Source organism: Ascaphus truei, chromosome 3, assembly GCF_040206685.1.
Source record: "Ascaphus truei isolate aAscTru1 chromosome 3, aAscTru1.hap1, whole genome shotgun sequence".
Classification (NCBI taxonomy): Eukaryota; Metazoa; Chordata; class Amphibia; order Anura; family Ascaphidae; genus Ascaphus; species Ascaphus truei.
In genome coordinates this window covers 272,648,250-272,673,007 of record NC_134485.1, presented here as the reverse complement: position 1 = coordinate 272,673,007, position 24,758 = coordinate 272,648,250, and the positions used below count along the sequence as shown (strand labels likewise).

At 39.1% G+C, this 24,758-nt stretch overlaps 1 protein-coding gene across 16 annotated transcripts in view; it reads left to right on the top strand.

Annotated features, from left to right (window-relative positions):
• MBNL2 (muscleblind like splicing regulator 2) overlaps positions 1 to 24,758 on the top strand; it is a 188,050-nt gene that overhangs the window by 145,128 nt on the left and 18,164 nt on the right. For 10 of the 16 annotated variants that reach the window (XR_012799907.1, XR_012799906.1, XM_075590834.1 and 7 more), the window contains 5 exons: positions 13,267 to 13,431; positions 16,323 to 16,517; positions 17,367 to 17,621; positions 22,249 to 22,302; positions 22,971 to 23,124. Coding sequence is in view for 14 of the 16 variants with exons in the window: in XM_075590834.1 (XP_075446949.1) it covers positions 13,267 to 13,431; positions 16,323 to 16,517; positions 17,367 to 17,621; positions 22,249 to 22,302; positions 22,971 to 23,124 (823 nt within the window). In the remaining 2 variants the exon portion in view is untranslated. The remainder of the gene's footprint in view (positions 1 to 13,266; positions 13,432 to 16,322; positions 16,518 to 17,366; positions 17,622 to 22,248; positions 22,303 to 22,970; positions 23,125 to 24,758) is intronic. The other 6 variants (XM_075590840.1, XM_075590841.1, XM_075590836.1 and 3 more) reach the window with 2 other exon arrangements.

The following is a 24,758-nucleotide window of genomic DNA, read 5'->3' as shown; positions in this document are numbered from 1 at the left end:
ACTTCTTGATCAAAACTAGTAAGACTAGTAATGCTGTGTAGTGTTTTGAACACTTTAACACATGTAGTTTTTGCACTAGTATACACGTAACAGAAATGTGTGCAGACACCTGAAGAACTCTATTGCTCTTAGTTCATAACTCACTGAATGTCCTTCACTGTAACTATGGTTCTACCAAAGACATAAGAAATGTATTTATTTATTTTATTTAAGTGACAATCCAAGTGGCTTTTTTTTTTTTTTTCCTCTGGTACTCGGAGCTGAAATTAATGGGGTTCAGCTCCGGAGACCCCCTGCTTTTATCCTATGTAAAAACCGCAATGAAAGACAAGAAAAAAGGCTGCTCGAATTGCTCCCTTAGGAAAATTGAGAATATGTTAAAGTCAAAAATAATAAAAAAAAAAAAACGTAGGTCAATCAATTAAGAAACCCAAATACAAAATGAGGATCATCTAATGTGCTAAATTCTATTCCCTCAACTGCATACGTTTCTATCAATATAGGAAGTTATTTATTTATTTATAAAATGTTTTACCAGGAAGTAATACATTGAGAGTTACCTCTCGTTTTCAAGTATGTCCTGGGCACAGAGTTAAGAGGACAAATAATACATGGTTACAAATACAGTTAGATAAGTGAACAGGGTATACATTATATACAAGACGTTGCATGCACAGTTAAAGATAATATATATTATGGGCGTATGTAACAGTTACAGACCAGATTAAAATGTGAGACAGCCTTAGTTTTGAAAGAACTTAGACTGGTGGTGGCTGTGTGAGTCTCCGGTAGGTTGTTCCAGTTTTGGGGTAAGTTCCTCCGGTAAGAGAAGGAGGAGCGGCCAGATACTTTGTTGAGCCTTGGGACCATGAACAGTCTTTTGGAGTCAGATCTCAGATGATAAGTGCTGCATGTGGTAAGGGTGAGGAGCTTGTTCAGATAGATGGGTAGCTTGCCAGAAAGTATTTGAAGGCAAGACACTAAATATGTAAAATGTATCCAAGTCTCCCAAAGTCAGAACTGGGACAAAGCCAATAAAAAAAAATTGCAACAAATTTATCGAAGGCAAAAACCCTATAGCTTTCAGTGGGATGCATTTCCTTTGATAAATCTGGTACTATTTTGTGTTCCAGTTTTAAAGCCAGAGATCTCTAATAAATGGAGCCCTTTGAGTAAAAATAAAATATAAGACTTCTGTCCTATTGTACAGTCCTTATCTTATTGTATAGTACATCATGCCACCGCCTTTATATGTTGCCAACCCTTAGGCTAGAGAAAGATAGAAACCTGGAAGGACTGAGTGTTGTTAAAATGTCACAAGGGACACTGTTATCAGTATCGTGCAATCACAGATACCCTGTTAATCTTGATATGTTGTTCGATGTGGCATTCTGCTCTCCATCTGCTGCTTTTATCATTCTGCAGACCCAATTGCAGCCTGTTCTCATATACACCATTTGTCACAAATGACATCACTAATATATTACCTGTGCTCATACACCCTTGTGTGAAACATGATGGTTGTGTTATAGTTTGTTTTGATAAATGTTTTATAGATTCTATCAGGACAATAAGACATATTAAACGATGCAATACGTTATCATAGATAATATACACATATCTTAAACCAGTATAACCAAATCACAGCAATGTAAACAATTAAAATAGTTCCGGAGGTTTAGCTTACTGTAGGATTTAACACTAAATCACTTATCAGCTTTGAAATTCCAAGTTGAGTGATAAAAGAGCAACTGTCTGTTAAAACGATAATCAGTACTGCATTTTTTACCAAAGCTGAGCGTTGTACAGTATGCTGCCAATCTTGTGTTTTTCCCAAAAATCAGATAATTTCGTTTTTATCTTCCTACATTACTACAATGATTTTGATAAGAGCTAAACTTTTGTATTTGTATTTATATTAATCATTGGAAATAATTTGACTTGCATGTGCACTGTGAGGTAGTATGCTTCGTGTAATACCTGCAATAGTATCTTGAGCGATTCAGAGGAATGATGCGGTTTGAAGAAATTATTTGACTGGAGAAACCATACCACTCGAGATGGGAACAGACTTTTGGCATAGGGGTACATACGTGCCTGAAAAGTTATAAACACAATGGGGGGAAAAGGGGATGGGATAGAAGCTCTTGCTACAGTCAAAGGACTAGATGGTGCCAGGGACCGAGTAATAGAATGCAAAACAAAAGTCTTGTCAGGACAAGACAAAAAGTAGCCCCTATAAACTAGCACTCATCGGTGAAGGTAAGTATGTATGTTATGATGATTAATATAAAACTTAACCTTTATGGGTGATGATAACAACTAAAGCTGAGGGAAGGCAAACTAATATCACCAGCGGGATATCACAAAAAAGTGATTAAAACAAAGTATTAAATACAGTGCATCGAGATCATGGGCTCCTAGCTAGATAGCTGCATGAACCACTGTGTAAACCGCGTGTGTACAGTGATAGAAATGGGGTGACTAAGATAGTGGTGTGGACTTTAGATCACTTGCATGAAAGCGATCTCACTTAATATAGTGGTTAGTCCATCTAAGATAAAGCGGAGCCCAAATATTCTGACCTAATAGAATAAAGATACAAAGCTGTCTAAACACCAATGATAATGGCGATGCATAAACGCTCCTCTGTTAGTAATTACAGTGCAGGCTACCCCTACCAAAAAAATAATTATATATATTTAGCTTCTTTGTTGGTAGCAATATATGTGTTCCTAGAATAATGGGAGCATATTAGGGTGTATTAAAGATTGGACCTCTTGGCAATAGTAAGCCCTAGATTTGTCCACGAGCTACCTTAATAAAATATTGGTAATCCCATCTTCTGGTTTGGAAAAGTAAAATAGGCATATACATAAACACAGGTCTAATGAATATTGACCTTAGTGGTGTGTGTATGTAAGGCACCTGCTGTTCACGCAGGCGGTTATTAGTATAGAGGCATTTAAACTTAGTGTTATGATAAGCGCCCTCCCTTAGTGGAAATATATATATGCCAACAACCAATCAGGTCATTCCTAACCTTCTTTGCAGAAAGGAACTGACGCAATAGGCTGAGGCTTATTACTGAAGTGCCAGAAGGAGGTATCTTAAAGCAGCTTGTCAGATAAATGCTGGCTTATATAATTAATATAAATGATTTATAGCGGAACCATACCAAAGCGTGTAACAATTCAGCATTGGATCATGATGTATAATTAGTCAGTACCCACTATGTAAAGATAGTTTCGAGGAATAGCCCCGTTTAAATGTGGCAATTGACAGTATAACATTTTGGGACTGCTAGCCTAGTTGGTAATGAGACTGGGCTTATTCTTATCTGGTCAGCAAGGTGTATTATTGAACACCACAAGAGGTGAATTGCTGATGCTGATAATAAGCAATGAGATTCTAGGCTCTAACAGGGCAACTAGTTGCTAGTGGATCAGCAAGGTGTATTGATGAACACCTTGTAACTTACAAAAAGCTGATGCAAAGCTAGCTATAGGAATAGTGTCTCTGTAAAGGACAGACAATTCGTATTGTTAAAAAAATCGAATGAAGCACCTGCTCTGGAGCTCAGTGAAGGAGAGAAGGTGCCTGCCTTAGGTAAAAGCAGGAACAATCACTTATCACTCAAACAGCCCCATATTCAGCGCTGCTTCTAGCCACAGTGCTTAAATAATTGTATCTAATAGTTAGTAGTGGAGATAGTGTAACAAATCCCACTACACTGGAGTAAATGGAAATTTAGTTGCTAGAACTTGCTTTGTAGTTGGTGCGCTATGTAGCAGCCGCGCTCCCCTGCTGATACCAGGAAATAATGTGTAATGGTTACGCCCACCGATGTACGTTTTACGTACTCTGACGTTTTGTCACGGTGGCGACGCCTGCGTGCTTATGTAGCCATCGGTTGCTATGGTGACGGATGCGTGCTGTGAAGGTGCAGTCCCTTCATATACCAGAATTGGGTAATTAATCAAATCCTATAGTTTGTCTCTATTAGGAGAAATTGATTCGGCAGGTTGCTAGTGCATGAAACATCTGATGTATAACTTAGGGAGTGGTGTAAAGATCCCTAAATAAAATGTGGTTAATAGAGAATGGTATAAAGTAACAACATTGAATATTTATGTAGAGGAGATCTGATATCTTTGTTAAGATAAAAAGGCACAGAAATAGAGAGCAAATAGGGGAGCAGTCCCCTAGTAAAAATGTTCACCCTATATGTGAGCAGATGTAATTTAAAGCGGATTAATACCCACATTGTGGGTAAATCCAGAAAAGATGCACATAGTCTGAGGCTAAATAAAAGAGGAGAAAACAAAACCCTCATTTAGTCCCTGTGGGAATAGAGTGCCAAGTGTGTATATCCATCGAGACTCTTTTTTTAAGGAGCTCGTTATCCCAATTGTCTCATCTTATGCTTTCTGGAAGATGGTCTATCCACTGAAATGTAATGCTCTTGATATCGACTCCATGTATGGCACTAACATGTTTAGCCAATGGGGTATCTAAGTTATTGCGGATGTTTCCAATGTGCACAAGTACTCTTTTATGCAACTGGCGGCACGTTTTTCCAACGTACTTTGTGCCACATGCACAGACCACCTGGTAAATCACAGCTGTGGTCCTGCAGTTGACAAAATGTTTCATGGGGAATGTCTTGCTGTCATTCCAGTTTCCAAAGTTTTGAAACATTGGCCAACTGGCATGCCTTGGCACCTATAACTCCTGGGAACTCTTTTGGTCAGCCAGGTGTTTTTAACTAGTGGTTCCAGATGGCTATGGACCAAATCATCCTTGATATTTAGTGACCTACAGCTGACCAAGGTAGGTCTTTTTTATAGTACCTGTTGGAGTTCAGTATCTTCCATTAACACATGCCAATGTTGCTGGAATATGTTGTAGATCTAGTGCCATTGTTGGTTCTACGTGCCAACCATTCTAAATAGTTTGGTCTGTGCCTGCGGTAGTTTATTGCACAATAGGGAAGCTCTATTGGTATATTTGGCTCTCTGATATGCCTTCTTCAAAGTGTTTTTGCAGTAGCCTCTACATAAAAAGCATTCAGTCATCTGTTTTGCCTGCAGCTCAAAGTCTTCGTCATTGGAGCAATTACGCCTGACCCTAAGAAATTGCCCAATTGGTACTCCTTTGACTACATTTCTAGGGTAGTGACTATGGGCATGCAGTAAGCTATTCATGGCAGTGGTCTTTCTGTGGACTGTTGTCTCCAGGTGACCATCAGTGCCACGGCTTATCTTTAGATCAAGAAACACACTTGTATCGCCACCTATTTCGTAAGTCAGTTTCAAGTTGAATTTGTTCTGATTCAATTTTGTAATAAATTCATTGAAGACTTCCCTTTTAATCTTTATTCTATTAGGTCACTATATTGGGTCCCTGCTTTATCTTAGACGGACTAACCACTATATTAAGTAAGCTCGTTTTCATGCAAGTGATCTAAAATCCACACCACTATCTTAGTCACCCCATTTCTACCACTGTCCACACGTGGTTTACACAGGGGTTCATGCAGCTATCTAGCTAGGAGCCCATGACCTCAATGTATTTAATACTTTGTTTTTATCACTTTTTTGTGATATCCCACTGTGATATTAGTTTGTCTTCCCTGAGTTTTAGTTGTTATCATAACCAATAAAGGTTAAGTTTTAAATTAATCATCATAACGTACATACTTACCTTCACCGATGAGTGCTAGTTTATAGGGGCTACTTTCTGTCTGGTCCTGACAAGACTTTTGTTTTGCATCCTGAAAAGTTATGCCTGAAAAAGACGGCCTACTATTGTAAGGGAGATTATTGAAATGTACTGCACCGACACACTTTATTCGAGCAAATACCCAGTATGTACCTGGCAGATACCTGGAATGCGCCGCTCCTCACCTCTGACAAGCCCCGTTGCGTTTGCCTTCCCAGCCTGGGTTCATGCCTTGCTGACGGGCGGCTGATCTGTTAAATGGTAATGATTAGGATTTAATAGGCTGCAATGCTTCGCGTGTCTACCAGATGGCATAAATTCATGAATTGTAATGCAGTATATATATATATACTGTGCAGTATTGCAGCCAGCGGGAATAAAATGCTTCAATCCCTGCTTGGAAAATACCTCAATGCACTCGGGCAGAAAACAGTCACAAACCTCAATACACCCGGGTATACCCGAATTCGTGGGACTAGCCGAGCTCGAATAAAGTGTGTCGCCAGTGTAGGAGGATGCTGCAGCGGCAGCTGAAAGCTCATTTAAAGAGCTTGTGGGAGGAGCCTATGGTGGCCACCCACAATCATCGGCCTGTAGCCTTATAATTATCATCCAAGTGTACTTTACACTCTCATTGTCCTGCCTTCTTTATATGAAATGCGCCTGATCAAACGCAAAATTACTGCCAAAGCAGCTGGACAACGTTTGTAAATTCACAAATGGCAAACACTGGTACTGTATCATTGGCATAATATAGTATAAATGTATAATAGCATCTGTATTTCTATGCTATCCAGTATTGTCTTTCAGTTACAAATATGAGGATGGTACTGTATCATATATTTATTATGTAACATAGGTGCATTATATAAAGCTTATTGTGTGGGATTGCCGTACTTTATGAATAATATCTGATAATTCCACGACTTTAAAGCATATATTTCTAGAAGCCAGCAACAATTGTTATGAAAATGGAGTTAGAATATCAATCACATTGGAGCCATTTTAACAATTCAAAACTTGTTTTATAAAATGAAAGCAGGGCTCTTAGAGGGAATCATATCAAGAACATCTCAGAGTTACCGGTAATTGAAACCTCAACCTGTTAGTGACTTTTTTTAAACGTGTTTTTCGTCAACTTACTGTAGTGATTTATTTGGGCAGTGGATATTGGAGACGTTTGGGGTGACTTTGAATGTAATGTGTTTTTTACGTTTCTGAATATGTTGTTATAATAGACATTTTAAAATGAGCCTTAACATTTGCTATATACTGCATGTGGAACATTTCCAGTTGACGGAGTGGTATAATATACCTTGCGTCTCCATTGCTGATGTCAATTCCTGATGAAGAGATGACACATGATAGGCTCACAAGAGTGGCCTTGATGCATATCTCAAGTGTTTCTTTTCAGCTCATTGTACCTGATACAATTGCTAAAATTCAAACATGCGGTCTGAAATGTGTTATACTGCAATTTGTCATGTTATTGGCTTGTCAGATATCACTTTGATATCACCATCAGTATTGGGCAGCCTAGAATATAATCCTTTATAAAGCATTGCACCACCACGATGCCTGGAAGGGCAGCAATCCAAATTGCATTTCTTGATTATTTTGGTTTGTTCTTTTGTTGGGGTCTCCGGTGCTGAACCCCATTCATTTATGCGGATCTTACGTGCCTAACATAATGGCAGTGTTTGTGTGCCGTGGGCCAATAGGAAGCCGTGATGTCATCCCTTCCGTCTTCCTATTGGCCCACGTGACATTTAAACTACACAGAGATTCCGGCATCAACTACGGAGGCTCGTATCTCTGGAAGCAGGTGGTCCCCGGAGCTGAAATTAATGGGGTCCAGATCAGGAGACCCCTGCATCAATCCTGTAACAAACACAATGCAAGAAGTGCAGCCTGGATTGCTGCTTTAAGGAAACCATCAGCTAATATTACAGGGTTGACTATTAGTACATGAATGCCGAAAGCAAGGTTAGCAAATACAATGTTCTTAATGTCATTTGCACTAATGCTATGTGGTAAAAAATGTATGCCAGTTCTTTGTGGATCAGATCTTTTGGGTGTAGGATAGGTTTCCCAATCCTGCAGCATAAGCTTTGTCAAATAATAATAATTATATGAGTTATACTTCATTCTGTAACTTATATTCTCTTGATATACCAGGTGATGTTCTTCCATTATTTTGTTCGTTTAGCAACATTGAATATTTGATACATAACCCGCCTGGCTTCCTAAAGGCCGTGCAATGTAGAGCAGGGGTTATTGAATTATACTGGTGGTATATTTTAGTACAGGCTGAAACCTTTGTAGGTTTTCTTCTGTTTTTTTTTTTTAATTTTTTTATAGAACAGGAGAGATGGCTGTCTGTCCAATAAGTAACAGTAAAATCCTATAGTAAATCAAATTAACATTGATAGAGATCAGTACGTGATTTACTGACATACAGCAGGAGGCATTTATACACCTTGCCAAGGGGTACATGGTTGCCAGAGCACTTAGCTTAATAAGTAAATAAATAATAAGGGTATTGTAAGAGATATGTGCAGAGGTACATTTAATGGAGACCGATTAGGGAGAAATTATATCTTGGCTTTATTGCGCCTCTTCCTTTAACAAGGAAAAACATACAAAAACAAACAAAAAAAGGCCTACTCCACTTTGGAGAATAACTAAACCTTTACTCCAGCCCTTTCCAACTGGGTGGGTAGCTAAGCTGGTTACCACCCTAAACAAACACACACACACACACACACACACATATATATATATACACACACACAACAATCCAACAAGAAAGTCTTTCTGTTGTTGTAGCTGTAGGGGAAGGCCTCTGTTCTCCTGGATCAGCATCCTTGTGTGATATGGCAAGGGTGCGTAAACTTTTCGGTCTGCGCGCCCCTACCTGCTTTCCTTCCCACCCCCGCCCCTCTGCTCATGCCTCTCCTTACTTTGTCTCCGGCATCAAATTACGCCGCGGGTCACATGATCACTTTGCCATGGCGACGCGTCACCGAAGACAAGGTAAGGAAAGTTGCAGAGGCCTCACACGATCCTTTGGCATTTAATTGAAATGCCTTGTGAGAAGACCGTGGGGCCTCTGTAACTGCAGCGCCCCCCTTGGAAAATCTTGCGCCCACTCTGGGGGGGGGGGGGCCAGATTGTGCACCCCTGTGCTATGGCACTCCTTGTGTCCAGGTATAGAAGTCTTGTCCCTTTGTCTTTCTGTCAGCATACAGTCCTTTTGTGTGCATCAAGACATCATATGTTCCTCAGGTCAGCCCAGTTGTGGGCTAAAGAAATCTCTGCAGTCCTCTTTCTCCTTATGTCAGCCCAAATGTGAGCTAAGGAATCTCTCTCCTGTTTCTCACATCAGGTTTTTTCTAAAAGTCCTAATCAGCCAGGTGGAGTCTGGTTGATTGCCTGTGTGCAATTGACCAGCACACTATTGAATTTAGAGGCAGTTTCTCTCAAACAGTGATAAGTCCCTGTTAGAGGGATAAAATCACTAACTTTTTGGAGTGTATTCTGTCTAATTGACAAATTTGCTTTTGCTTATAACAAAATAAGGCTTCATGATAGATCGAGTTCAATGTAATACTGAGCACTGAACATTTAGAAACTGCTATAATTTGCTAAACCAACCCATTTTAATCAATTTGTACAGTGCCTGTGTGCACATAAAGAATATATATACAGAGCAATTAATGTGACAGTGAAGTCTGGGGTAATATTTGCATTTCACACATGGATATCACAATTTTGGGCTGACACAAAGCAGAGCATACAGCATTAAAGCAGCAAACCATAAGAAAATCCCATCTTTTATCAGTTCTGTAGTATTGGATAATACATGCATTTCTTTTTTTTAAACTCCAAATGCCATTTTTAATGATCTGATCATCCTGTGGTTGCTATAGCAACCATTTAGAAAGTAATATCCACTTTCTCATTTGAAACAGGCTCTCACACACACCTTTTTGATCTCTGCACTTTGGCAACAAAGTATCACAAACAGATCTGTTCCTGTGTTCCAAACAGCAGACTGTCTATAACAGGGGAGCGCAAACTTTTAGAGCTGCTCCCCCCTGTCTCTCTCCCCCCGGCTCTCGTGGCCACCCCCGCCTACCTTCATCCACACCAGATGACGCTGCGGGGTCATGTGACATCACGTCACCCGCAACATCGTTTGACGTCACTTCACATGGCGCCTCTGCGTCATTTGACGCCGCGTTGCCATGGCGACACAACACAGCCGGCTGAATCCCGGTAAGTAAACAGTTGCAAGGGCCTCACGCGATCCCCCGGCATTTAATTTAAATGCCTGGGGGAAGAGCGTGGGACCTCTGCAACTGCCCGCGCCCCACTAGCAAAATCTCCCGCCCCCCCTGGGGGTCGCGCTCCCCACTTTGCGCACCGCTGGTCTATAACAATGATGTGTTACACTTAGTACATAAGGTTACATATCAGCTGCAGCATTTCACATACTGCAGCATAGTCAGAAGGCGGACATTTTGTTAGGACACAATCAGGATTTTTACAGATATATAACAGGGGCGGCAAACAATTGCCAATTGTAAGGATGTAGAATAATCCATTGTCACATACTTTACATAAAAAAAATATTTTAAAAGGTGGAATGTATTGCTGCTTTAAACACTTGAGTACATTTGCATGTCTTGCCCATGTCCCCAGAACAGGCTCATCCCCATTGTCACATCACACAGTGGTGTAATGACCAGGAGTAATGTCTTAATAACAGAGCTTCCTATCAGTTTGGTTGTTTCCATAGTTCCTTCACTTGCTGCATTGCACAGCTGGTACATTAAGCCTGGTTTAAGGAGGTGCACAATCAGAACACCCACTAGGAACCACAGCTGTTTCATCTGTTTGCACTCATTAGTTAAGCTTGGTTGTGATACTGCATTTTTGTACCTGCGTTTGGAGCAATGCTCAACTTTGTGTTAATGCAACACGAAACGTATGTTGCAACTGCCTATGGAGGTAGAAGGTGAAATAGTAAACATTTGGATCTATGATATAGGTGCTAAAATTAGGTGATTTTGCCTCATTGCTAGACATACGGCAGAGTAAGCTGATTTATAATGCAGCAATACTACTAGTAGTATTGGTCAAATGGACGAATAGAGTATAGGTTCGTATTTATAATCCGCTAAATATAGGCCATTAAACTTAAAAGCACTGAAGTCTACCTCTTCTCCTTACCGCCAGATCAGGCATAAAGCTGACTCAGAAGATATTTGTTTAGAAGGATAAGGTCGCCCGGACTGTCCATGAGCAGCTTAACTATGTGATACATGAAGATCTGTTAATATACTGAAATAAAGCCGAGGCTGCCATCTGTCAGGAGGTTGTGTTGTTCAGCACCTCATTTTGGCATTTTGACAAGAGCTTTCATTGAGTGCTATGGCAAAGTGTAAAATACTTACAGGAGAATGAAGCATGTGGAAGAGCAGCTGAGATAGCTTCGAGTAGGGTGCTTCTCAGAGGAGCTCTCAAACTTTTCATTAGGGGACGGACTCAAACCTGTGTTGGATCTAACCCGTAATATCTTATTTGTATGTCGAGAAATTGCATTGTTCACATGTTTTTAAACCTTCTCGCAGTGGAATGTGAATTTATGCTTTTACTAGAAGCCAGGTCATTTTATTTTAATTGGAAAAATCACCTCAGAATAATACACAACGTTAAAATAAAACAGTGTGTGTGTGGCATTGCAGGCTTTTTCTTGAGCTGTAGGGGGAAAGCATCCAGAATTAGATACAAAGCAGCACTAAGGGAAGATAAAATCCTCAGAATTAAATGTCAAATAGGAGGGGGGAGGGGGGAATCATCAAATGGCAGGAAAGAAACAAACACACACAATAAAGAACTGATTACACGCAGCTTTAATTGGATTACCCTAAAATGTGTTGTAGGTGTCGCTGGTCCCAGCAGGTGTGTCTGAGATCTTGTTTAGCACATATGGGGGCTTGTTCACGGAAACTCCAATTCATATCAGTGGGCATTTCCATTCGATAGCGCCTCTATCTGTACTATCGCAGTTTAAGTAATAGCTCCAATAGTATTTATATTTAACAATGACTAATACGTTGAAACAAATTGAAGTTTACACCAAGGGGTAAAATGAAGGAGCTTTGCTTGTGGTCTGCAAGTGAGATTTTTCTCTGCTTATCCCATTTGCCTCGTCTTATACTTTTGATTTTTCTTGTAGTTGCGGCTTCCTTTTGGCCTGATATTGGCGAGCACATTAAAATCTCTGTTAGGAGCTCCGGCACCAAAAACTGTACAGGCATACCCCGCATTAATGTACGGGAGCATGTATGTAACGCAAAAATGTACTTAAAGTGAAGCACTACCTTTTTCCCACTTATCGATGCATGTACTGTACTGCAATCGTCCTATAAGTGCATAACTGATGTAAATAACGCATGTGTAACAGGCTCTATAGTTTCCCCGCTTGCGCAAAGCTTCGGAACAGGTAGGGAGCCGGAATTGCTGTTCAGGACGTGCTGACAGGCGCATGCGTGAGCTGCTGTTTGCCTATTGGGCGATATGTACTTACTTGCGAGTGTATTTAAAGTGAGTGTCCTTACACCGGGGTGTGCCTGTAATTATCAATTAGTATTTTTGTGGGATTGCTGCTTTATACAGATATACATACATACACACACACACACATGGGTGGACAACATTTTTAAAAACGTAGGATCCCGCTACAATTTTTAGGAGCCACAGTTTTATTGAGTGACACTCACAGTGTGTGTTAGTAAACTTCTTGACACACAGCACACTCACATACAGCACATTGACACACTCTCCTCCTCCTCCACTGCCCCCCCTCCACCCCTCACAACGCCCCCCCCCCCCACCCCCCCCCCTCCACTGACATTGAGAGCAGGGGTGGGCAGAGTCCTGGAGCTGTCAGTCTCGCTCCCCCTGCCCTCGCCTCCTGTTCTCCAATCTCCCTCCTCACTAAACAGGCCGGTATCAGCGCGCCGGTCCTGCTTTGGTGTTGCGCTAGTAAAGCATGATCGGGAGCGCTGTTGCCGAAAGTGGCGGTTACTGACAGGTCAGTCAGCACTGCGCCGCAACACAGGCGCCAGGGGGTACATTTAATGTGCCTGGGCTTTTTCCATCCCTGTGTGTGTATATATCATATTACAAATTAATATTATTACATTTACTAGCACGTGGGCTAAAACTTGTCACCAATAACTCATCAGTTTCCAACATGCAACCCCCATCAATATACAGCGCGTGAGAACCAGAGATAACTGTGTGTGTATGTGAGGGGGAGCATTCTGTAGCAGTATCTCCTTAAACCATTGCTGAGCTTGTATGCAGACCTGTGTGCTATGTGTACGGTGTGTATAAATATATAATACTGTGCTCCTAGAACTGAACCGGCGGAGAAGCGCTCGGCAGTGGCTTATTTGTTTTTCTCCTCCAAAGAAAAGGTCGCTCAAGCTTGAAAGCTGAAGAAACTAACAGTACAACCTTTTTCAGGGTCGTTGTTCAAGGGAGAACTGCAAATATCTTCACCCGCCAACACATTTAAAAACCCAGCTAGAAATTAATGGCAGGAACAATCTAATCCAGCAGAAAACCGCAGCGGCGATGCTTGCTCAGCAGATGCAGTTTATGTTTCCTGGGACACAGCTGCAGCCAATGGTACGTACTCTGCTGCACATTGTATTGCTGTTAACAATCTAATTGACATCTTCAAACAAATGCAACCATTCTTACAGCCAAATGCGTGGCTGGTTTTGGTCCCTCGGAAATGAAGCTCAATTTCTTTTTCGTCTGGGCCTCTGATTAGGGGATGTTTATCAATCAACTGTTTCTCTACCCTTCACCCTACTCTGTCCTTAAGGTTAAAGCTGCAGTTCAGTTTTTATTTTTATTATTTATTTTTTTACTTCAATAGTTTCATGTGGGCAATCTCTAATTACCTAAAGAACTGTATAGCTGCAGGTCAATTCGTTCTCCATGTATTGATAGGCGAAATTTGGGGACATAATTAGTGAAGGGATCTGTTTATAATCTGCTTGTCTCTCAGTGGAAGCTCATGAATATTCATGAGCACTCCTGCACTGACATGTGCTAGAGGGAGGGCAGGGCTGACAAAGGGGTGTGCCAGGGCTTGTGACAGGACATGAAGGGGCAGTGCCTTAGCAAATGGCTGTTAAAATAGAATACAAGAAAATTGGTCTTTCAAAGTTGCTTTTTTTTAAAACAGAAAATGCTAAAAGTATTTTTTCTTACTACAGAACTGATTTATTAAAAAACACACATGTAGGATATTGACTAAACTGCAGCTTTAAGAGGGAGGGGAGAGAGCTGGGCTTTGTAGTTGAACGCATCAGATCAGAGGGAGTAGCCACAGGAAATCAAACCCCTCCTGAGTATACCTTGCTTACAATACAATTTTTTTTTCTTTACATGTTTACAAACGGACGATAAAATATTATTGACGAGTACGTGTAGGTGTCAGATTTTCGCACACCCCTGTATATTTTAGTTAAAGAAGGGACTGCCCCTTTAAGGCCTTGGATTTGGCATGATTATAAATGTGGGTATTTTTATTTTGTAATCTATTCACATAGATTACATTAAAAAACCTTTATGTTTTTGTTTACTTTTCTCCTGTGCTTAATTTCCTACATAGCTCACACATCTTACAGTCTATAACATTCCAGTAAATACTGTATATGGAAACTTTGAAAATTGTATGTTACATATGCACAGTACTATACTAATTCCTTCTTAATCATGGTAGGACATCAGGTGATTGAACTATAGCTTTGATAATCAGTTTCTGCCCCAGAACCTAGTTATACACTCATGTAGAATAGCACATGCCATGGGAAAACCACTGGAAATAATAAGATGACTTATTTCTACTCTGTAGGGGCACAAGTTAATTATCCGTTCTCTCAGCTGCTGACAACATGTATTCCCCTAATATAGCCTGTACAAACGACCCATGTATTTCAATAACACTATAGTTTTATTCTATGTGTCATTGCCTCTGGTATGTGATTTCATTTTGTTACATCAAGAAATGATGTTTGATCTGAATGTAATCTATTTGGTTTTCAATGCTTTAAAACAGTGTTTCCCAACTTCAGTCCTCAAGGACCCCTAACGGTTATAAGGGTATCCCTGCTTGAGCACAGGTGGTTCGGTCAAAATGGTTGGGCCACCTGCGCTAATGTGAGGATATTCTTAACGCCTGGACTGTTAGGGGTACTTGAGGACTGGAGTTGGGAAAAACTGCTTTGAAACAATAATCCAGGCTGTTTGACTGAAAGGTAGTATTTTATTTTTGGAACTCTTGAATACCCCAGTCCCACTCTCTTTATCCACACGTTTGTCATATAAACCACAGAAGCTGGTGAAAAATAAACACGTCAATAAATCTTTTATCTTTACAATTTGTGATGATGATTACAGGAGCAAAGCTGCATATTAATACGAACTTTGCCCTCAGTGCATTTTGCAGGGGATTTCTGTTCTAAAGGGGCAGTTCCACCTACATGAGTAGTAGGGTGCACCCTTAAATTCAGTTTGTCATTGAAGCATTTGTTTAACGTTACTGAGGGGCTACTTTGAATAGATGCGTTAGCATTTTATACAATACATATCTTACAATGTGTGTAACGCTTTACAGAAAATCATTTCACAAAGTAACGGAGGGCAGCAGATTAATGTCGTTTCCTTGGTACTTCGTTCTTTCACAGCTTCTTAGAAAATCCAGAATGCATCTCAGTACTAAAAAGACCTAGCAACAGACATTATGAAGAAGCTACAGTACAATAATCAATGATATGAGGATTTCAGCAGAAGATAGCTTGATCCTGTGGCATCTCCATTAGCTAAGGATAAGCACTAGGACGCTTTGGTAGATAAGAAACAGTGTATATACGACCTCTCTGTCTGTATGAGACTGTAGAACTGTGACAGGGGGTGGGGTACATTTATGCAGGGAAATATAGGAGGAGTATTAAAGAGTTTCAGTAGTTAAGTTAGGGAATGGTACATGTTCCTGTGTAGTTATCGGTGTTAAATGTCCTTCAAGGCGAAACATAATGTTAGTTAAATCTTGCGGCTCGCTTTTGGCCTGTGGGTCAATTGACTTCCTTTTGTATGGCCATTCAGGCGGGGCTCTGTAGCTGAAATAATTGGATTTTGTTCTGGTGGTCCCCCTGGCTGCCATACTGTAGAAACAAGCAAAAAAAAAAGAGGGAGGGGACATTTTTGCTCCTGATTTACACTGTTTGCACAGACAATGTTTACATAAAATCATAAGTGGAGATAGTTGGAGTGCACACCTTATGATGCAGAGATAATGCAGAGAATTTGCCATGTCAGTTTGATTAAAAGCATTCCTTATGTTTGCTTTGTGTCCAAGGAGCCTGATACCTATTGTTAAAATGGTAATTGGGGTGCTCTTCTGTTTGTATTTTTTTTTACACATTCTTATTTCTATGTACAATATTGATAGCATGGTTTTGAATAAGTTCCATTGTAACTCGATTGTATCTGTTTAATTTTTCCAGAACACATTTCCTGTAGGTCCAGCATTAGGAACAAACACAATTAGCTTTGCTCCATACCTAACGCAGATGGCACCTGGAGTTGGATTAATTCCAACTGAAATGCTGCCCTCTTCACCTATGATTGTTCCCGGAAGTCCACCTGTATCAGTCGGTTCTTCTGCTACTCAGAAACTTCTCAGGACAGATAAGTTAGAGGTACTGTTTGCATCGTATCCCTTGCAAGAAATGCTCAGCATGTTGATGTAAGTCAGTGAACTAGCAACTGCAAGAAACTGCATTTGTCCTCCAGGCGGTTGACAATAAAAGAACAAGTAACCTTATTGTGGGAAACATTGAAATCCACATTTTGGGGGGACCAAACCAAAAGTATACAGAAGCATTTCTCACAATAAATACTACATTTTCTCTGTATGACTGCAACTAACTGCTCAATTGCAATTCTAGGGCTTTCCCAGCTTTCCTTGTGGCACCACGTTTTCTTTGTTTTTGTTTTGCTCATGTTTTGTGTCTGTCAGTATGTAGCTTTTGAAGTTTAGGTGCTATTACATTCAGAAGGTCATCTCCTTGATTAACGTCTCCTGTATTCAAGAGCTGTGCAAGGTATTGAAAAGCTTTTCCAGCACTGAATAAGGTAAAGATGAACAATACCAGGGCAAAGCCTGCTGGGTTTCACAGGCTGCTTTCCCTCAGTGACAAGCCCCAAGTCTTCAGTGTGTGTCTTGTCAAAACAATTCATGTATGTATAAGGCAGTTCACGTATCAAAAGGTAATCATGTTTTGGTATAAGAATTGGACCTTCCTCCTAAAAAAAAAAATCTTTGAGCATTTATTTATTTTGAATTTTGTCTAACACGCTACTCACCAAGAAACTCAGTACTAGAGCTATCTGATTGGTGATGTGCCTGCTGCTTGCTTGAAGGGGTAAGATTTGTTTTGCACCTGCGCCATTATGAAATATTGGGTTTTTGTTATCCCGCAGCTATATACAGTAATGCCCGATAATATGCAGGCCTCCAGTGATTTGCCGTTGTGTCTCCTATGTAGGTATGCAGGGAGTTTCAGCGAGGAAACTGTGCACGGGGAGAGACCGATTGTCGCTTTGCTCACCCAGCGGACAGCACGATGATTGACACAAATGATAACACTGTAACCGTTTGTATGGATTACATTAAGGGTCGCTGCATGAGGGAGAAATGCAAATATTTTCACCCTCCTGCACATTTGCAGGCCAAAATCAAAGCTGCACAACACCAAGCCAACCAGGCTGCAGTGGCAGCACAAGCAGCTGCAACAGTGATGGTAAGTGAAAGTACACGCCTATTGTTAAGCAATATCTTTGTGGATATTCTTATTATTGTCTATCCTCAGGTTTAAGGTCCCTATTAAATCTGGTAACAGGCCGGGCAATGTATAGCTAATGATGCAGAAACTCTCAACCAAATGAATGAAAGTTACTGCATTGTTATCTGTTGTTACACTGATTTGTATTGAATAGGCGCTAAAAGTCTCTCGGCAGAACAGGTCACCTTTTTAATCAAAATACTGGTTGCAGCTCTGGGTGGTCCACATTATAGATGTTGCCACTTTGTCACACACCCTCATCCAAAAAACAATTCTATCAGTCAAGGGTGTAACTACCAGAAAAACTACTTTTTTTTGTTAGTGTAGATGGCAAAAGGAAGTGAGGTAGAATTGAAAAATTTTCAAGAGGAGCCTTGAACGGTTTGCTAAATAATTAGCAAATAATTGTTCAATCTTCAATGTATTATTCAATTGCAAATTGATGTACTGCATTTCACAATTTACCTGAAGTGTATAGGTTTAAAGTTAGGAAATGTACTCTATAGATCTGCCTCATCATTTAGTTACAGAACAGAATAGTAATGTGATTTGTGATTTAATAATAGCACCATGTTAAATCTTATATAGAGTTTGTTCAACGCAAAGGTGTACGGTGAAATCAGAGCAAAATCGCCCAAAAAAGGAAAAGTGTTTGTAGCGATCAAAATTAGTTCTCGTCGTATTCAATAAGAATCATCTATGCAAAAATATTTCTACTAAAAAAAACTAATTTACATGTAGACAAAAGTGGTCTGTTTAACGCAATTTGTCTTTGTTTCAGTTCTCACCACTAGAAGAATAAGTAAGCCAGTGTCAGTGTGGTCTTTCTGTCACCCATTGTACGTCTGGCAGGACATATATACATTCCCATACCCAAATTATCAATCTCACCATCCAATGGTAGCTAAAAAAGAGATTGCACCTGTCAATTCATACCTCACACTTTTATAAATACCATGTGAATAATGAACGAGATGTGTCTATTATACAGAAGTGTAAGGAGCAAACAAAATTGCAACTTAAAATAACACTTTTGGCGTGATTTAGAATTGCGAGTACGCTTCTATGGCGAGATTACTTTTCAGGCGAGATTGCCATTTACCACTTGGAAAGTTAATTCTTGAAGTTTAATATATTCCATACATGTTGACAGCAGATAATAACCCTTAGAATGGGGCTTATTCATAAAATACCAGTACATGCTATTGCTATTTTTCATTGAGGAGCATAGTGTTCCATATCATTTTCTTTTTCTGATCTCTTATTTCCATCCCATAGTACATGGTTTTTTTTCATTCCCTTATCACAGCTGCATTTTCTTTCACTATCTCCACTGAGTTGTCGTCCAAACCAGCCACTAATCATTCAGTGAAGAACAACTTTCTTTTATTTCTTCTCAGTTTTCATCTACCTTTGCAGCATAACCCTTTGTATTAGAATATATCTTTATGCTTGGAATACAACTGCAAGATGTGCAATCTTCTATCATATGTATCTGAGATCAGAACCCCTGGTCAAGAATACATCTCCTAAAACAATGCTACCCTATTTGTAATAAGGGTTGTGAAATTAATAACATCTACCTTGTTGTCTTGCAGAGTGGCTGGTACAGATAGCTCTCTGCCCACATCAGTGCTTACTGTATACGGTTGAATGAGGCCTTTGTACCTTGTATTCTGTTGCCCAGCTGTTAGTGTACAAAAAGCCATTGTCATAGTTAAACGCGCTAAACAATGAGAAAGAATACATTAACTAAGTGTGACTTGCCATATCACATTACATGTCTAAAACGCTTTTAGTAGATACGTTAAACAGATTCACTTTTGTAATTCCATTTTTTTGTAGGGAGAACTTGGAACATTTTTCTCTGTCTTGCGTTGATGTTCTATCCTTCACCAGTCCTTCCACAGCTTGTTTCCACCTTTCTACTCTCAACTTTCCTCTCTACTGAACTTGCATTGTTTTGCCTCCTGTGCTTCACACCTCTGTTTTATCCCTACAGTACCTCTCTCCACAGTGGCAACTCTGCTCTTGCCCTGACTTTTCCTTCCCTGTAACTCCCTATATCTTGCTACAGTACCTAAATTCAGTTCATAAGAGATGGTGCTCAATGTTATCCTCAGGTGCCAAAGAGGAGCTATTATATCTCTCTACTAAACTAAGGAAACTATAAGATAGGCTGGCATAGTCTTGGCAATATGCAATCGCATACTATGTATTGTGTCATGTAATACTAAATGCCATTGTGTCATAGTGATAAATAATTTTTAAAAAAAAATAGAGCTACTGTAAACACAATTAAAAAAAAGTAGAAAAATACATTTGAGAACGTGTGTTCTCTTGGGCTGAGCAGGTGCTTGTTTTCGAAGTTTTACATTGTACAAGCTAATTGGAACAAAATACAGCACCATATTTCCTATTGTATATTTCAATTGGATTCATCTTTGATCGATGTGGTGCTGTTCTTTTTCTGTATCCGTATGGCAGTCAGGGACCCTGGTAATTAGGCCCCCTCTATGTCTTGAAGCAGCATCTATCTTATACTTTCTTTTTTCTTGAAAGAGACAGAACCATATAACATAAGAAAGCACGGCATGTCCTTGCACCAGTGATGGGTGTTATTCCTATATTGCAGAGATCGCCCATTTTTGAACCACAGTTAAAAGGGACAAATATAATATAGGTTGTACTTGTGTTGTGCAACAGAGCAATCATCACACAACGTTATTTCAGTTATTTTCAGCTGACACCTTGAGCTGATTTTCGGAATACACGGCACAGCATTTTCTCTCTGTCATGCTTCTTTAACATGTTTTAAATGTGGTTATTTTTATGTCTTTTGGACTTCTATACCTAGAACTCAATGATTTTGTCTAATAATGTTTTAGACCCCTCAGTGAGAATCACTATGTTCGTTCCTAAGCAATAATAGTTCAACATGCCTCCTGAGCTGTTACCATGATCTAATTTGTTGTATACCTGTTGTGCTGCACAGACAGATGCATCTTAGCAATTGAAACTATTTATTACATGTTATGAGGACAATCATGTAAAACCCTAAACAATTAAAAAGCGTTGTCTCTTTAAAATTTAGTGTCTTAGGTACACACGAATTACAGCTCCAAAATATTTAGTGAGCATGACACGCAATGTTTGTTTCAAAGTCAAGGCTGCATGTTCACAAACCCTTTTAACCTTGTATCAATTTTGTTCAGCAGCATTCATACCTGATACGAAGAAGCCTAGCTTTGAAACATAGATGAAGTCATGCCCTCTCTATAATTTGAACCTGTCAGTTGCTCTGCATTTGCTAATTGCATGAAGCACCCTAAAGTCTGCTTAATCGTTAGAACTCCTCCGATTCATATTTTGGTTTGTGTATACATGCAGAAAAGTAATGTCAGACTTGTTTGAATTATATATGGGTATCAAATAATTACTGAAAAACAAAGAGAAATGCAGGCATTAAATGTACACCTTTTGCAGAATATTTGCTTTCTGCAATATTGCTTTTCTTTTACTAATGCAGCTCTAATAAAAGGGAAGCAAAACATCCAACAGCTTCCCAAAAAGCATACATTATGCAATTTGCCTCATTTTAGCTACTGTACTTAAGGCATCTTTAGAAATGACACACTATGGGCTATTTATGAAAGTCTTTTGGCTACAAACTTAGTGAAAAAAGCAGTTTCTCACCTGAAAACAATGAGATGCTAGTTTAATGTTTTAAAATATATTTTTTTTGGTTAAAACTATAGCTATTTAATTGCCCCCTGTTTTGCAGCCTGAAGATTGATAAATAAACCCTCCCAGTGTGTAATCGCTCCCAACTATTGCTTAAAATTATTTCCTAGCAGTACTGTTCATGTATGCAAATAGTTTATGTATGAAAACAGTTGAGGAGATGACTAATGTATAGTAAAATATTCTGGTAAGTCAAATACGGTTAATTATGCTGTAAATATAAAATGTGTAAAATTGACGTTGCAATACAAGATTGTGAACTGATAACAATTAATATCTTTTTTTAATTTTGCTTTAAAGTTACTGGGCATCTAAATAATCGCTCCAAATACCGTAAGAGCAGTAAAATACAATGAAAACTAATTTAAGTGAGTTACTGTTATTACGTATTTTTTTTATGTGGAAATTAATGTTTGCTAAAGAAACAGTAACTAACTTATAATATATAATAGTGGGATCCTAAAACGTTCATATTTATGCATTTTTAATATACAAATGCTGTATGCAGCCTGAAAGATGCTATGTTATTTGATTTTCCTGAATATCAAACATCTGTATTTTGCTCTCTTATATGCTTTTAACTAAGGTATAGTAGATGCATTTTTGCTTTAGTACTAATTCAAGGTGTAATATTCATTTCTTTAGAGAACATTTTCGTTGTTGTGCATGCCTAGTGTTTTATATGTTGTATATTGCATTCAGAATATTTTTTTCCTTCTCACCTATCCACAATGCAATGCCGTTCCCATGATGCACCTCTGCTTGCTGTTTACCTGTATGTTAATTCGCTTGAATCCCATTGGCCCACTGCCATCATGTGCTCGCTGCCTGTTATTAAAAGACGCAGTCGACTGCCAAAGCAATGAAGCGACCTCTCGAAGCAACTGTAGATCTGGTACTTTGACCTTTCACCTTTTGCTTTGCATGTAGCTTTTTCAATGAAGCAACTAATATTTTGTATTGCTTTTTTAACATCATCTGAGACAACCAATGCATATAATTAGTGTATGGAAAGTTTCAAAGTTGTATTTAGCCATCTCATTTTTCCATGTGTAAAAAAAATCAAATTTTAGTTACATTTCTAACATAGCCTCATTTATAAGTACTTGTTTACAAGTTACAATTGGATAAGATTGTCTGTATTGTAAATGCAGTAAAAGAATAATGGCAATCTTTTGCTATCTGGAGACTATTTTCATATTGATATTGAATGCTTAATTCTGCATCCCTTAGAATATTATAACATTTGAAATTCTACATATAGTCTAAGCAAAACAGATGCTATTTGTGTTGCTTTAAAGCTTTTCTTTTCTGTAGTCCTGTTACTACAGTTTTAACTTAAGGAAACCATGCTTTTGCTATCAATAACCAAATCTCACTCATTCTGCATTGCCTCAGTTTGGGTTAAGGTGCATGGCAAAGCATCATTTATTTTGTATTTTTTTTGTAATTGTAATTCCAAAGTTTATCACAATCTGTAATTATATTTATGTATGTGTGTATTTCAACACAGTTTACGTACATTCTGAACTCTACAAGTGTCATCTAATTCTTTGTTAACAGGCTTTCCCTCCTGGCGTTCTTCACCCTTTACCAAAGAGACAAGCTTTTGAAAAAAGCAATGGCGCCAGTGCACTTTTTAATCCCAGTGTCTTACACTACCAACAGGCTCTGGCCAACGCACAGTTACAGCAACCTGCCGCATTTTTCCCAGCAGGTATGTCGCACAACTTTTGCAAGAAAAACAAAAAAACCTGTGTAAAGCGCATTTCACTTCTTTAATGATACGCTTGGATACTAGATTCCTTCGCTGGTGGAAGGACCAGAAACACATTTAACCTGAAATGCGTTGTTTCTCCCTTAAGACAGTGAGAGGGATACTAGGGAGTTTTAAAGATGCAGTTCCTTTTCCTTTATGTGGGACATTGATTATTGCTATAGAGTTTCTATCCGTAGTTGGTGATTCAGTAGGAAGGAGAAAGAGAGCCTGGTGGCACTTTAATAAAGATGGATTTATAAGTAGTTATACTTAAAGACAAAATTATTCCACAACTCAAAAGACAGGAGGGGGAATCAGAGTAGCCATCAGTGAAGTGGATCATTTGATTTGTGTTTGGTGCTTAGTTTCCTTTGACTCTTATGGGGGTTATATATCAAAATGTCAAAATGGGGGGTGGGGGGGATTGCATTCAATTTATTCACAGGAAAAATACCATTACAAGCTGTGGGACTTTTTAATTAATAAATTATGAGTAGTTATTTTCCTCCAGTTTTGCATTGGTCTTGCAGCTCAATTGTTAAAGTAATGGAAAATTTGGTCAATCAGCTTCAGCTAATTTGCTGCTGTATTTATCTGCTTTGTAAATCTCTTTGAGTGGGTGAATAATAAAACAAAGTAACAAACGGAATGGTTTTAACCACCAGCCTATTTAAAAAGCTCTATTGCTGATAAAGATGAGTGGTAATGAAATTAAATTGTTGCTTAATGCGAAATACATAAACAATTCTTTCACTACTTACATGCAATAGCTTTTCAGAGTTAGGAGGTAATTCATGGAACTGTAATAGTGCAGATTGGGGCTTCTATTGCATTGAAACTTGTATTGAAGTTTAATGACTGATCCCTTAGACTGGAAAGCTACAGTATACACCCATCAAAAAAATGATGCACTCCAGAGGATCAGGCAAGATAAATACATCTTTTACTGCGGGGCACGTGTGTAACTGAGCAATGTAATGTGCTAGGATGGTTATAAGGCAACTTTGTAATTGTGGCCATCTTTGATAAGCCCCATAAAATGAATAATGTACAAACTAAGGGATTTCTGCAGCAGGGTTCTTAAATGGTAGTCTGCCGATCACATTAAAAGTGGTCCCCGTAGCCCCTAAAATGTCACTGCCGACAGCTCTTCCCTGCAGTCTAGTTTTTCTCTCTCTGATAACATACATGTTTGTGGCTGGTCTGTCGAGAGGCTGCTTTTTACTGTAGGCCACGTGTTATTAAAACATGCACACACATTAGAGTGGTCATGCTAGGATCCAATTAAATATGCATTTAGGACCTACACAGTGAAGGTGTTCTGAAAATAAAACACTGTATACACCATTACCAACATTTTTTTGTTTGCGTTTTTAGTTATAGTTTTTTTTTTTTGTTTTTTTAGAACCAAGTAAGTGGGACTGGCGTCTTACATTGATATCGGACTTTTTAATTGTGTACATTCCATTTTTAAACATTTATTTTACATTACAGTAATTCAGAATAGTGGGGAAAGTTACTTATAATGTTAAAATATTACTACGTATGCAGCTATTCAGCGATTTGTTTTGGGAGATGCAGCCATTTTGTAA